This window comes from Hippocampus guttulatus, chromosome 8 (assembly GCF_054856545.1).
Source record: "Hippocampus guttulatus isolate MCC_2025c chromosome 8, RoL_Hgut_1.0, whole genome shotgun sequence".
Taxonomy (NCBI): domain Eukaryota; kingdom Metazoa; phylum Chordata; class Actinopteri; order Syngnathiformes; family Syngnathidae; genus Hippocampus; species Hippocampus guttulatus.
Window position 1 is genome coordinate 22,970,035 of NC_141268.1, and position 16,011 is coordinate 22,986,045.

Consider the following 16,011-nt stretch of genomic DNA (forward strand, 5'->3'; position numbering starts at 1 on the left):
AAACTTTGCCACCATCTTATGCGTTGTAAAATAGTCCTCTAAGATTATCCTTCGGTGTGAAGCGTGTTAAGAATGGGCGCGTCCCCACAGCCGTGTCCGAAACACGTCGGGGGTGGATTATCCTCGTTGTTCCGTATCTCCCGGAATCTTCATAAGCGCAGGGAAAGCGCATTTGACTGCGACGACAATGGATTGCGGCCATTCGCGGATAAATCATGAAAGGTTTTGGAAGCTGCTCCACAGCCTTTCCGTGCACAAAAAAAAAAAAAAAAAAAAGGGTCTGTTTTGTCTTGTCTGTCTGCTGCTACGGAGCAAGCAACGAGGCAACGAGCGACATCCAGAAACAGAAGGAGAAAGACGGATGTCGGCCTCTTTGGAGGCCGTGCCAATTTCTAGCAAACGAGCGCCGCCGCACTTTGCGCGCTCGCGTCCTCGTGCTTGCAACCTGCCGCTCGGTCAATTCTCTTGTGAAAAGAAACAAACGCCGCTTTCGAGCTCGCGACGGAACAAACGCAAATGAGTCCATTCGGTTTCACAAGGAGGGCGAATGAGGAAATTGGATCAAAGAGGAGAGCGGAGTGTCGGATCAAAGGCCTTGGGCGGAGAGCGCGGCCTCGCTTCGCGCGCTGATTGCTGCGCCGGCGAGAGCCACGTAAGAAGGATCGCTGTGTCAAGAGGCCTTTAACAAGAGCCCAAAAAGTCAAACCGAGCGGGCCCGCCCGGGCTTCTTGAGTACACATTGGAGCATTCGTGCGCAACAAACGCAGACGGCGCTCTGTTATCCGACGCATCAAACAGGAGTGTGTGTACTCACAACTGGCACATGCGCACAGAGAACAACAGGAAGCAGCACGTCGCAGATTACCTCCAAATAGGATTGGCGGAGCGGCGCGCGCAACCGCGAGCAGACCCCGCGCGGTCGCCAAAAACGCCACCGGGACGCGGAACAAAGGGAAAGAAAGCAGCCATCGTATTGCGCACTCCGCAGCGAGAATAAAACAGACCACGGTGCGGGTGCGCCGTGTGTTTTAGAGGCGAGAGAACGGCTGGCAGCGCCGCCTTCGGGATTTGCGTCACGCCCGCCCGCCCAATCGTGCGCAGCCTTGATTACTTTCACGCGGGGGTATTTGGGTCAACGGCGACGGCGCCGAACATGACCCGGTCCCACTTTCACCGCCTGACGGTGGGAAAAAAGAGGAAATACAAAGAACGGCTTGAGACAGACTAACCTTTACAGAAGCAAGAATGCAGCTCGGTTTCAGTTGACGTTTCCTCTGCATTTTGCTTCCGGAGGCTAAAAAGGGGAGTACGGCTGGGTGTTCTGCAAAGAGAGGGCCGAGAGAAAAGGACATCTGTGTATTGGACAGAAAAGCAGCCTCAAGCCTCACCGTTTGGAGACGTGTCACTCACAGAATTTTCAATACAATGTAGAAAGTCACCAAACAATGTGCTCATAGGGGCTCTCGTAGTGAACGGGTGATGCAAAGTACCCTAAAATCCTGGCGACCCCCCCCCCCGGATGAAGTTGCACTCTGGACTGGACATGTAGTCCCGACCCCATCCGGTCAAATCCTTTTTGGAGCTTTCACGCTTGTGCAAGTCTACGGGACAACCTTGAGAATCCCCGCGTGGTGTTGACTTCACTGGCTGCCGTCAAATTCGTCTCGATTTTAAAGTCATTGTCACCAGGCATTCAACAAACAAACAACCCCCCCCCCCCCAAAAAAAAACAAAACGCTGATCGCGTTTAGGTAGCTAGCAAATTGGTTCAACCAATACAAATCGGGCGAGCTATCTATCGCGGTGGGCTGGACCGCTGGCTTGGTGGACTTAACGCCCATCATTATTTTTGCACGGTGAGCTAGCTTAGCGACAGCTGAGCTAGCCGCAGGGCAGCAAAGAGGAAGGGTGGCCGTTAACTTGAACCGAGCGAGGAGTGCGGCCCGAGACGCTGCCGCTCGCAAACGTTTTACGTGAGGCCAAATGGCGTCTCTTCACTTTGCTAAAATAACACAAATCGACAATCTTTGTGTATTCATTTGTTGTGCTTTTCTTTTCAATTATCGATCTTCAAGACTGTTACTGTCTCGCGTGTTTGTTCGCGGGGCTGGATTCAATGCGAGCCGGGTTGCTTCGGGTGACTGGCCGTATGCACCAACGACCTGTGATCCTCCAATGTGCCCAAAAGAAGAAGAAGAAGCAGAAAAGGAGCATTTAAGGACAGGAGTTGGCGTGGAAGCTACCCGGATTGGATTCGACCCTTGACCGCAATGCGGAGCTGGATTCTGGTGAAGGTCCGACATTTGAAACTTAACTGGGAATTTTTGGGTGTTTTCGGGGTTAGCGCGTGACCACCAGTTCAACAGAGCGCCACCTACTGTAAGTGTATGTGCACTGTACGGGTATGTGAGCGTATATGTTTCTACGGCTCTTTGGGAAGACATCGTACGACGTCCATGTGCACTTTGTTTACCGTTCGAATGACATTGGAATTTGCCTTTTGTTGTTTTTTTTTTGGGGCACGACGCACTGACTGAGCGCTGAGAGATGACGGAAGCGCGGTTAAAATGAGCCACTTTCGGTTGGGCTTGAAAAACGCGAGGGACTGCCGATGACGGACGGCTACCCGGACCGCTGACGGATGACGAATGACGAACCGGCGTTTGGTTTGACGCCAACGTGTCTTCCGTCCGGTGTTTTCATTTTGAAGTTTGGTAAAAAATCTCATTGAAAAGGAAAGAAATAAAAAGAATCCCGTGTCATGGAAATTTCACCGCCAGGATGTGTTTGGCCTGCGTGTGTACAAAAACGCGTGGCTGAAATGTTTGCTCGGAGGTCGACCGCATGGCGGCGTTTTGGATGCGTCCTGCGCGCACATGTGCGCTGCTGACTCATGTGTGGAGGTCTCACCCTTGTGGTCTTGATTTTATTCCCGGAGGAGCACATCCATCCGGAATTGTCGGGCAGAGTCTTGCACTCTTCTCCCTCCAGACACGGCTCCATCTCACACCACCATTTCCCAATCACGATGGAAGCTGGGGAAGGTGAGCAAAGACGTCAAAGGGTGGCTTCGTTATATTGCGGAGAGATTCGAGAACACATCTACGGACAGAATTGGGACTCCGACTATGACGGACGGAGAAGGTCAAATATTAGATCCTTTCTCAAGGAAAGTGGTACTCCAAACAGCTCCCCCCCCACGCCGAGTTCAATCGTAGCAAGCGGGGAGGATTCCTCCAGGTTTCATACGCATGCAAATGAATCATTTGCTCAAGCCGTTGCGGGGCGGGTCAGCTCATTTGGACTCGCGTCCAATTGCGTTGGCGTAACATCGGGCTCGGTTCGTCCTCCGGGCTAGTTGACTAAAAAAACAAAGATGTTCTCTTCCTCTTCCTATCACGGGGGACGCACTTGGCCCCAAGCCGTCGGTGTCCGTGTGAGTCCAGCGCACCGCGTACGTACGCAAGTGCATCGTCAAAGCAAAAACCAACATCCATGTAAGTCGAACAGGTCGCAACTCAACCTTTTTCTGAGGTTTGAGCTTCGCCGGGTACATCCCGGAAACATGCGTGTTGGCTTCATTGAAGACCAACCTTTTCCTCCATCTTGAACTCAGTCTGAACGGAATCTTTGCTCGCTTTCACGCGTGAGGGTGAAATGCCGCAATTTGTCCGACTCTAACTCTCTTCAAGGTTGCTCGGCGTGAGCGGTCACGGTACAGCAAAACACGGTACGGCAAACAAAGGATATTTGAATGTCTGAAGGAGATTTCCCCGTGGATTTTTACCTGGCTGGCTAATTAGCGCATGTCGCCCCATCGTCCTGTGTGTCTCTCTACCGAGTTTTTCCCCACCGTCTCAGTTCTCGGAATGAACATCCGTTCGACAGCGCTCCTCATTCGGCCGTCGAGGAGGCGCCAAGCCCGCCATATGCAACACGTCCTTGTTAAGTGTTAAAGTGTTTCATCGCCGCATCAAATGTTACCAATGAAGAAAATGCTGCTGCAGCTGTTCCCAAGAGAGCACGGGCGAGCACGCACGCGCCCACACAAATGAGCAACTTTGGGGAATTTCTATTAAAAAATGCGAACGCTTATTCGAAATGAAATAGAAAATGACTATAACAGCTGCAAACAGCCTAAGAGGCCAAGGGAAGAAAAATGTGAAATGACGTCGTGGCTTCATCATGAATTTCAAAATTGAAGTGGCCAGAAGACGACAGAGCGGACGCCACGAGATGCTTACACAAAACCAATTTGAGAAACGATACGTCATGAGCTCTTTCGCGCGTACGCGTTTGTGTGGATTATTTGGGACGACAAAACGGGCGCCGCGCGGACGTGACAAAGGATGGCCGTGATCCTTTCCCAACACGGGAGAGCGCAGATTTGATAACCGGTACCAACTGCAAGTCATCTACAGTATTGAAATTGATTTTTGTAAGCGGTACGCCTTAAGGACCAGTAAAGGCTCGGACAATTGGAATGCTCGCTCAATTATTTAACGGCGCGGGCTTTATGGAGCTACGATGTTACCGTGGGTGCCCGTGAGCCGGATCCTTTCGAAATAGCTCATCAATTACAAGGCGGCGTTTTTACCGGGGACGGCGGCCGCGTTCCGTCCGAGACGGAAACGGAGAGAGATAGGAAAATTCGACGAGGAACCGAGACGGCCCGAAGACAGTCCTTCCATGCGTCCGTCCGCCGCTTGGGCATTATTCACGAGCTTTGCTCTTTCTTCTCGACGACAAACATTCAAAGTCCGATAAGCCGGCTTCCTCTCAGATGTTGCCGAGCGGTTCACATCACGGATCGACGGACGATTGCCGCGCACCCCGGAGGAAATAAGAGGAAATGCTTTCGGAGCCGGTCCTGCCGCACATTTCACCGGAGCGCAAGCAAACGTGTCGCAGCATCTGCTTGACCGGCAACGTAACATTTGCAGCGCTTCCCCTTCCTTCTTTCGCCGCTCGCCCGCGGATGCGTCTCTCCCACACGGATGTATCTTAAATGTAGCGTGACAACCCGTCGCGCTCGGCCGCGCGCACCCGCGGCCCGGCAGAAGGCTTCATTCCCCATCGGTGATCAGCGACGGGCGGGCCATCTGCGCGCTACGCCTCTTCTGGCGGGTCCTGGCGCTACGGCGGCCGCACGACAAGTTTCACCCTTTGGGCGGTGTCCAAACTGCGGCCGGGGGCTGAAATTTCACCCGAGCCGGTATACGTGCGTCGACGAGCCGAGTTGCGGAAGAGATGAGCGTTTGACTTGTTCAAAGGGATGCGCTTCACTAAGAGCTTCGTTGGCTGTGACATAACTGGGACATAGTTCTCCCCGTCAAAGCTGATAATCGAGTCCCGCTAACGGGGATAATCTGACAGCGGACCCCCGCCGAGCGTGTCGCTTCCCTCCCCGCGCACGCCGTCGTCGCATCTTCAGCCCAAAAGCTTCACAGAGCAACCGAAACGAGCAATCGCCACTCCCCAAGAAAGCGTGCGCGTGAATGCTGAGAGAAGACGGCGCATCGGCGCCTGAGGACGACCGCGCCGGTCTATGCTAGCATACGCCGCGCACGGCGTATGCTAGAAATCACAGCGACTCGGGAAATCGCTCCCTTCCTTTTGGGAACAGCGGACCGTCGTCACCGCCGCCGGGTCCTCCGCTCGGCTCGCACGTTGCCAACACGTTCACGTTCGGGGACCGGAAGAATCCAGAGGGTCTCCCGAGTGACAGGCTAGAAATGATCCGGCATCCGCCGGGTGGCGGATAACGCGCAACCGCGCGAATAACTTGTGCGCTTGATTTTTAGCATTTGCGCAACGAGCCGATGGCGCTGGGGAGCAAACGACACACAACAACAACAACAATGGGATCCGTGTTCACCATCCCTGCGCTTTGATGTTGGATTTAGATGCTAAGAATTGATAAGAGCGCCCCCTAAGGGGTAGAGCGCAAATTTGGCAAAGGATAAAAACGAGCGCTCTCCTTTGGGCTCTGCCTATGCGGCGCAGCAAATGACCCATGAAAACAGATTTTTTTTCCCCATCTTTTCCTGAGATAACGACGACGACTGACTTTCCGAAGATTCTTCATCTTAGTGGGCGTGCGCATGCCAGAGTGGCGGCGGGTTTGCCCCCGGCAGGGCCGCCAACCTTGCGCGACCGCTCGCCTTTTTTCACCTCAAAGTGCTCGTTAACGGATTCCGAAGATTTCTGGCTGGGGGGGACCCAAACCTGCTGTGGCGGGAAAGTGTCTTTGTGAGGTACGCTTTGATTCGCCCGATCTTACCCGACTTCAACTCCAAACTTTCCTCACGACGCGGTGAAACAGAAAAAAGTCCCACTCTGCAAGATGTTCTTACGTTCGGCGAGCGCGGCGACGAGCGCGAGCGCCGAGTCATCTTCTTTTTCCGACGGCGGCGTCAAAATCTCATTGCCCCGTCACTGTTTTTGCGGAATGGTACTCAGTGATGTACTTGCGGGGCGAGTCGCACGTCACTTTGTTTACTGACGTGAATCTGGGAGGATTTTTCACTCAACATGGCTCGTGCCCATGAGAGCCAAATGACAAAATAGGTACCGGGATGTTTTCATCATCTTCCACCGCGTGTCAAAGACGTACACAGTGGGATGGCGTTTTCCAGAGCTGTGATGGTCTTCCAACCATTCTGTTGCTCTGTTCGAGTGAAATTGTTGCCAGCGAAGTGAAAGCGCATCCCTTTTTCATTTGCTAATTGTGCAACGGGGGCATTGACGGCCGTTCGCTAGCATGGCCGCCGCGCGGCTCGTTCAAGCGAAAGGCAGTCGCGCGGCTGGAATTTTGCCGGCTTCTCCCCGGAACGTACAGATCGCAGGCACAATCGCCGGCGACCGTGGGCGTCACACTCGAGGCGCACGGGTTCGTGACAACCCGTGACGACATTTTGGTGCACCCGCCAAAACAAGACGGGAGTGTCTGTTTCACGTGTCTTGTGAAAATGATTTGTTCTTTTCATTTTGGAAGAAAAAATACAGAGCGAGGTTTCGATTTCACCTCACTTGAACTGGCTTGAGCAACGGAGAGACTTTGGTCGAGGTTGGAGTTTTCCCTGCATGCGTGCATCCATCGCAAGAGGCTCCTCGGCCAGCTGACTTTGGGCCCTGATCCATCTTTTTCGAAATAATTCTTCCTCAGCACGGTTGATAATTGCACTGTCAAGGCTCCAATGATGCGGGTCATCATGACAAGGAGGGGGGGGGGCACGATGACACTTGCAACATAAGCTTTGAATTCGCGTTTCTGAAGTGTGCTTGCTCATTTCATTTCTTTCGGCATTCAAATTGGCTGATGTCTCCAACAGAGTCAAGCTATTTGAAGAAGTATCGAAGGAGATCGCGGCAAGATGAAGAGACCGTGGCAGCTCATTTAGCTGGACAAGGTCTACTCCGTTAAAGCCAGTTTCCATTTGCGACCCTTGGCAAAAATGTTTCCGGCGAGTGCTGCCATGGAAAGATCAGAACGCCTCAAGGACCGAGGACAATTTTTTTTCTCTCTGCGTCCTTCGTTTCACAAAGGGTGAACACTTTGACATTCGGCTGGGGGTTGAGGTCAGAGGATCGCCATTGGGGAGCGAAGAATGAGCTTTGTAACGGGAGGTTTGCCCCCCTGCCCCCTAAAGGTGCCTCAGTCTGATTGTTTTCTTCAGCTGAGGTAATTCAGGTGCACTCGCCTGCAGCTTCCCCGACTTGTCGGTGAGTTATTCATTTCCATCAGCCTGATCTGCCGTGGGCAATGTGATCTGCGCCGTGCTCCTTGCTCAGGTGCTCACAAACTCTGGATCAAGCACTTGATGCCCAGGAGCACAGAAACACTTCCTGCCTAATGGTTGAATGCATTTGTACGATTAGTGCAAGGTTAAAAATAAATGCACCGCTTTAAAAAAAAAAAAAAACACTCTCTCGCTCTCTCTCATAATTTTTTTTTTTTCCTCGTCTCACCCCCCCCCCCCCCCCCCCCTCGGGTGGTGTCCGTCCCTCATTCAGCTCGGGCCAGGAAGCTTGAGGGTTCTGCGCAGTATCCTCGCTGTTCCCAGCACTGCACATTTCTGGACTGAGATGTCCGATGTTGTTCCCGGGATCTGTTGCAACCACTCATCTAGTTTGGGGGTCACTGCCCCGAGTGCTCCGACCACCACAGGCACGACTGTCACCTTTACCTCCCAGGCTCTCTCCAGCTCCTCTCTGAGCCCTTGGTATTTCTCGAGTTTCTCGTGTTCCTTCTTTCTGATGTTCCCATCACTTGGGACCGCTACATCCACTACAACGGCTTTCCTCTGCCCTTTATCTATGATCACGATATCTGGTTGGTTCGCCATTACCATCTTGTCAGTCTGGATCTGGAAGTCCCACAGGATCTTCGCTCTGTCATTCTCCACCACCTTCGGAGGTGTTTCCCATTTTGACCTTGGGGTTTCCAGTCCATACTCCGCACAGATCTTTCAGTAGACTATGCCAGCCACCTGGTTATGGCGTTCCATGTAGGCTTTCCCTGCCGGCATCTTACACCCTGCAGTTATGTGTTGGATCGTCTCAGGTGCCTCTTTGCACAACCTACACCTTGGGTCTTGTCTGGTGTGGTATATCTGGGCCTCAATGGCTCTGGTGCTCAGGGCCTGCTCCTGAGCAGCCAGGATGAGTGCCTCTGTGCTGTCCTTCAGGCCAGCCCTCTCTAGCCACTGATAGGACTTCTTGAGATCGGCCACTTCAGTTATGGTCCGGTGGTACATCCCGTGTAGGGGCTTGTCCTCCCATGATGGTCCCTCTTATATATATATATATATATATATATATATATATATATATATATATATATTCATGTATGTATGTATATTGCATATATTGCACAGGGTAAGCTCTTAATCACATTCACATCTGTTGTTTTCATATTGCACTCATCTTGCAGTGGATTCGTGTCTTATATACTGCAGCAACGTTTTGTTTTTTTTCAAACAAGATGAACTTACATTTCATCTCATTTCTTGTATTTATTCAGTGATTTTATGGAGTGCTGTAATCAAGTGAGAAATCCCAAAGCATCCACTTGTCCCACCTTTGGCTTACTTCATAGTGAGCGGAGGGAAGACGTGGTCAGGCGACTTTGCTTACCATCCACGCAGGAGGGTTTGTTGCGTGTTGTTCCTGCCACTTTGCCTGGTAAACAGGAGCACTTGACGGTCTGAGAGCGTTCCTCGATGCGATTCTTGTTACAGCATCGGTGGGCCGCAATCACCTCACACGTACCTCCCTCTGTGGACAAGAATTACACGGGAATGCCTCATGTTACACTGGGCAACATGTTCTTTTTTTTTAAATGCAAGTAAATTTCAAACGGTTTTTTTTCCCACACTGGTTCCGAATCTGACGCATTTTTTTTTTCTCTCTTCCTTCCTTCCTGGGCAATCGGCCCCCGTCAGGGACTTGCCCCCCCTCCCGGGTCCCACACCCGGTACGACTCTCGCTGGTGCCCCGCGAGGTTCACACTCAGTGCGGGCCCCGGAAGGGCCCTCGCCTGATTTTTGTTTAAGGAGGGTTGTGGGGCGGCTACTCCCACTTCCCTCCGTTCCAGCGGGGTGAGCCCTGGGCGCCTCACCTTCCGGTGAGGCCCCACCTCCTCCCCCCGCCGGCTGGTGGGCATTTAGCCGCAACTGGGGCCCAAGAGCCCCGGCGTTCCCCCCTCGCGCCACTTGGAGGCATCCCACCACGCGAGGTTTTTTCTCTCTTGCACATCAGGTTTTCATCATCATCATCATCATCAAGTGACCTCTAGGATTCCCTCAGCTGTTCCAGATACCGTAGTCATCATGTTGAGGAATTACATTTGCTCAGTTTGTCTACTTTGCGTATCCGTAACAGAAAGATGGCGGCGAAACATGGCAGCCTCCGAATGCCCCGAGACAGCCGCGATAGGCTCCGGCACACCCGTGGCCGTCACGATGAGAAAGTGGCGCAGTGAAAGGATGGACCGCATGTGCCTCCCCCAAGTCCCAGACACAAACCACAAAAGCAAGAGCGAGGCAACATTCCGGGTATCTCTCAGTTGCCTCCATCACTTGACGGCATTTTGGACAGTTTTGGTATTTCGAGCTGACGCGTGGCGTACCTAATCAAGTGACCGGCGGCCAATGTATTTTTCCCGGACATTCTCCGCGAGACTCGCCACGTCGCGAGATCCGAGCGTCTGAAGCCTCTGAGGTTCAGGACGGGACAAGGCAAACACAACAAAACATGAAACGTGGGCTGGGAAGGGTGTACAATGGGAATGCTGGCTGATGAAGGAGGGTGTCGAGAAATGGATGATTTTGGGAAGAAAAGGCAACGTCCGCCAATGAGGGGACGGGGTCAAAATAACAATAAGGGGGATCGAAATAAGAGAGAGAGAGAGAGAGCGAGTGCCAATATGAGGACGGGGTGTGTCTCGCCTGCCAGGTCGCGCCCACGCCAGTGAGTAATGGGGGAGCCCTTGCAAGTGGCCCCTTCACACAATTATAAAGCGGCGGGCTAATGCGGCCAGCCGAGCTGCGGGAGCGGGGCGCTCCATCACCGCACTCGCCTTTCCTCGCGCCCGGGGAAAAACCCTTAATCTTTTCTTGACAGGCGCAGCAACAGACACCTGCGTCCAACAATTAAAGAGGGAACCCATCCCGGGAAGGGGAGAAAAGAGGCGAGAATAACAGCATGTGACATCTCGTGGTGACCAAAAGGCTTCGGGTCTTCGACGGACTCGGCGAGCTCCGCGGTGGTGGGGAAGAGATCCATCGACACCGACTCGCAACAAGCGGGGTTGCGTCGCTCTGGCTGAAATGGGCCCTTCAAACGCGTGGAAGGAATTCCGGAATTAGCCTCGGAGCAGGTTACGCAAGCCGGGTGAGTTTTCTTCTCCCGTTTCCATCGACGGCTGCCGCGGTCAGACCGAAGGCCACCGCATCGCGGATGAAGAGGCAAACGTTTGCCGTCCCGCTGCGTCATGCACTATTCATGCACCTCTCGCAACACTTGTGAGGGATTTTTTGGCAGGACTAGCGCACGACACAGACTCTAAATGGAAGGGGGGGGGGGCAAAACAAAAAAAAAAACCCTCCTGTGAGTGCGCTCGGGCCCAGCATGTTAAATATTTCACCGGTGGCCCTCTGACATGCGCACTTGCTTTCCGGTCAAAGCTGAGGAAATGAGCAGTTGACGCTGCATCAGAGCCACTGCGAGAGCTCACGTCTTCCGAGTAACTTGGCAGGGAACCTCGGCTCTTTGCCAATACGCACAGGTGCAGACCACCCGGCCGCCCGCGGCCCTTCGTCCCCCCCGCCGATTCAATCCTCTGGACATTTGTCATTTGCGACACATCCTGACCTGCAAATGTCCATCGAGGACTTTTGGTCTTGATTGATCTTAGGCGATAGAAGCAAACAAACACTCCAGCGGGAGACAGACTTCTCGTAGAACAAAGTGGGACGATAAACATGGATTGAAATAAATACATCATGAAATAGCTTCCATCAAAACTCCACACATTCTACGGGGAGCAAGAGCCGGTTGAAGAAGTAGGGGAGCGCTCATGTTTTTTTGTTGTTGTTGTTTTTTGAAGAGGAGCTACAAAACTTTAAAAGTTGATAAAGCTCATCAACTTTGCGCAGTCAAAAGAGAACCGATCAAGCTCGCTGCCTTGACTGAACTGCTGACTTTGAATTGACCGCATTGGTAAAGTAAAAAGTTTTCCAGCGAAAGCCCCGCCGTCCAGTTGATTGATCCGACGGCGGGGCCTCATTTCATTTGCAAATGTCCCGAGCGCGGTGCTCACTGCTCAGCGGCCACCGTCCACCGTTTGCGCCGTCGGCGCGTGAGCGTGGGGCCGTGACGGATGCCGTCCTCTGAGTTTGCGAGACGGCCAAAGGGGTTCGACCGACCCGCTAAGATGGAGTGGGTGGCCGCGCACCTCAGACTTGACGGAGGGGAAGTGAAAGGCATCGATGGGGCCACCGGCCGCTCATTTTTCTCTCGGCGGCCCACCGTGACAGCGGCCATTGGACGACTGGATGAGGTGATTATGTTGAAGCAGATCAATGCCTCGTTGTTTTCACCTTGCTCCAAAGGCCAATTAAAAGCTGCTAATGAGAGGAGCTGGTGAATCTCGGGGGTGGGCGAAGGAGAGCGATCCATCACGCCATACGTTCAAGCATGCAAATGTTGCATTCACTCTTCGCCAAAATACATCCAAAGAAAATGAGCAGAACACTGTCAGGGGCCAGCCTCGCTTCTTCAGAGCACATCTGGAAAGTCAAGATGACGGCTCTAAATTGTTCCGGTGACGGAAAGGGGAACCCGCTCATTGGTCACAAACGCAATTGCCTGCGCGGGCTCGAAAGCCCGCACACAGGAAGGCCGCGATTTGAACCTGCAACCTCCTGACTGGCAGCCAGATGGTTGCTCAGCTCCAAACTCTGTCGCAATGAGCAGCCACCGGGCCGATCAGATCTTGTTCTGCGGTGGCATCACAAATGGAAAAACTCAACCCCCCCCCCCCCTGGACTCCCCGAACGCAAGACTCTGTCTTTTGAGGCAGATTTTTTTTTTTGTTCCTGCATCCATGCCATTTACACGTGGCACATCAATTTCGAGCACAATTTCATCGCAATGAACTGATCTGTCTCTCTGTACCAGTAATGCAACAAATGACAACTATTACCTCTCATTAATCCTTTTAACATTTCAATTACAAGATTTCCACACTAAAAACGAACAAGCACAAGACGACAAGATAGAATAGGATGCATCTAACATGCTGCATTCGAAATGGTCTCGGCTCACAGGCCCACCACATTGTCGCCAAAGTACAAGCGTTTTTGGTCACTACAATTCCCCAGGCACAAAAGATTTCCATCTTCCAAGTGACAAAGAATGCGGCTCAGCAAGCGCCTGCTGTCTTCTGATCTCATTGCATATACTTTTGGAAAAAACTCTCCCCAAAAAGGAAGGAAAAATAATTGGCTTGAGAATCCGCAACGCAGTCTGTGGCCGTGAGCTTCTCAGCTTGCAGTTTTCAACCATTGTCGCTTATCAATCTATTTACATTCTGTATGGCCACGGGAACAAACAAAGCAGACGGGAAAACTACAGACGCCCGAGAACAATTGTTTTACTCCTTAATTGGTATGCACTCCAGTGGAAATGAAACGTTGCCACCTGCAAGCGCAGTTTGGGTGGGTTTGTTTTTTTCAAAACTAACAGATGCTGCTTCAGTTGTCCCAAGTGTCTTTTGCAACTACTGTATCTGGATCACAACACACACACTGCTAGCTAGCTGTCGAGCTAGCTAGCTAGCTGTCGAGCACCACCTTAATTGGAATTTGGCTTTGTATAGCATTCAGTCCATGCCCGAATGCAAGAACCACCTATGGACATGTTGAGCATCAATCCAAATTCATACATATTGGCCATTGTAGCTGTGCAAAGTTGAGTCAGTGTAAAAATAAAAAAAATAAAAACTGAATGAGCATGTCCGCAGTGTTAGTTCTGTTTTTTTTTTTTCCCCTCTGGTTTGCCAACGTGGATTTGATCACTGTAAACGGCCCCTGTCAGTATGACGGTCAGCTAATGTTGACAGTGGCGTTGCAAGCTTTGCTCCATCAGGTGTGTTGCCTTTGAGATGATGCTATGTTTTCACTCAATTAAAGGCGGTGATCCATTTGTAATAAGACTCTCTACCCATGCATCTTTTTGCACAGGCCCCGGAGTGGAGTCGCGGGCGCGGCAGCTTAAAAGCGGGCAAGCCCAGAGCTCCTTCTCCCCAGCCACTCCGCCGTTACACCAAATTAGCTCCGAACTATCCATCCATCCATCCATTTTCTGAACCGCTTGATCCTCACTAGGGTCGCGGGGGGTGCTGGAGCCTATCCCAGCCGTCTCCGGGCAGTAGGCGGGGGACACCCTGAATCAGTTGCCAGCCAATCGCAGGGCACACAGAGACGAACAACCATTCGCGCCCACACTCACACCTAGGGACAATTTAGAGCATCCAATCAGCCTGCCATGCATGTTTTTGGAATGTGGGAGGAAACCGGAGCACCCGGAGAAAACCCACGCAGGCCCGGGGAGAACATGCAAACTCCACACAGGGAGGCCGGAGCTGGAATCGAACCCGGTACCTCTGCACTGTGAAGCCGACGTGCTAACTCCGAACTAATTCTTGAATATTCTTAAAAGAGCGTTACGGTCGATGAAAGCCAGGCGAAAATGAAATGACCAGACCCGACCGAGTCCACTCTCCACGCCCCCATCCTAATTATTTATGGTGAAGCCATAACAGGCACTTACACGGTTATCGTTCACGGGTGTAAAGTTGGCATCGGGGGCGGAATGGGTGCCGCATACAAAACGAGTGCTGAAAATGATGCGCTGACCAGGAACGAGGAAGTGAGCAAAGATGCTTTCCGGTGTGTCCCTCAGCGAAAAAAAGGCAACGATCGCTCAGTGTTCTTGTCCTACTCTCTTGCCTTTGCTCTTCGAGATTTGCACCATGAATTTATGCAGGCGGTAAATGTTATTTTATTTGTTTGGGGACTGAAGAGCACCGCCCCCCGATTACTTTGGATAATGTTGAAACACGCTACAAAGCATTGTTGACTGTTTTGCAAATGAGGGCCTCGCAGGCAGTGCAAGAAAACAACTTTTCACGTTCCTCCTCTTGGCAGCTAATACGAATGTATATTTTATCAGGAATTACACAATCCTCATTTAGGGATGCCTACTTGTGTAACAGCAGCAGTTAAAATGAATAGTGTAGGAAGATAAATCCCTGGGAGGAGCAGAAATAGACCAGGCTGGATAATTCCAATTCATGTGTGGCTCAATGACGTTTGACACTCATCTCTTCAGTAATTATGCGAAAGGGAGGGCGTGACAGAAGGCATATTTCTGCGTAGAAGGCCAACTGCCGCTATTTCGGTATGTGCTCTTGACAAATAGCATCCACCGATGAGTAGACCGTCAATTCTACCTCCTGGTAAAATTGAAAGAAATTCAGATCATATCAAATAAAAGCAGAATTGTTTTTTTTTTTTATATAAAATAAAATCATGATCATAAAGGTGGCGGGCATCTACGCGGGTGTCCAAGCCAAAGCATTGTTTACCGATCCACATTCTCAATGAGGTGAATACAGTGGAAATTGTGAGCTCACACAAAATCTATTCTGGGACAGCTTCGGTTTGTTTGGATGTGGAAAGCAAGATTGGAAATAGCAAAAAGCGACGGGCCTTTATTAAATGTCGGCTAGTTAGGGGATAGGTTAGTGTTGATTGTAGAAGATAAAAAACAAAACGACAACGAGCTGCCTCAAAGACACGATTCAAAGGTGAGTCATGCCACCGATGCTACGTCCAAATAGGTAGCCAGCAACCACCACTTAGCATCCCGTTTTGGGGACGCTCTCTTTTTTTTTTTTCTTCACAAATGCATTCAGTAAAAAGGCAGATGAAGGCAAATTGCAAAAGGAAAGTCATGATTTGACGCTTGCCGACTTGAGCCCTCATGCGGCGGAGGCTGCATTATTATTTGGTGATCTTCTTGTGACCTGCACGAGGCTTTCCCTCTCTACCGTCAGCTCGCAACCGCTTACCCGAAGCAGAGCAACATGACCCGCACAGAACAAGCGTAAGCAACCCCAAAACCGGGAGGCCTCCGTCTGAGCGATGAAGACGGCGGGGGTCTTCCGGGGCGCCGCTCGACCGAAAGGACGACTGATCCGGTGAGCTGAAGTCAGGCAAATGTTTCTTGAGACAACGCCGAATGCCACCCGTAGCCAAATCAGCATTTGAGACGCGAACGGATCAGCGAGCACGTACGGCGTATGCATTTCTTTTGGTCGTGAAAACGAGCGGCGGTTGAACGAGCGCGCAAGCGATGGCGCTGCGGTCTTTTACAGGTAATTTGATGAGTATGAATAAGAGATGCGCGGCCACGCTGGCCAGGGCCCAGGTCGATTCTTAA

The 16,011-nt window shown here is 51.7% G+C and overlaps 1 protein-coding gene across 1 annotated transcript in view; it reads right to left on the reverse strand.

Annotated features, from left to right (window-relative positions):
* tafa1b (TAFA chemokine like family member 1b) overlaps positions 1-16,011 on the reverse strand; it is a 65,831-nt gene that overhangs the window by 3,340 nt on the left and 46,480 nt on the right. Inside the window, exons 3-5 of the mRNA XM_086118553.1 lie at positions 9,139-9,279; positions 2,911-3,035; positions 1,230-1,321 (exon numbers count right to left, since the gene is read on the reverse strand). Coding sequence (XP_085974679.1) covers positions 1,295-1,321; positions 2,911-3,035; positions 9,139-9,279 — 293 coding nt within the window. The 3' untranslated portion in view covers positions 1,230-1,294. The remainder of the gene's footprint in view (positions 1-1,229; positions 1,322-2,910; positions 3,036-9,138; positions 9,280-16,011) is intronic.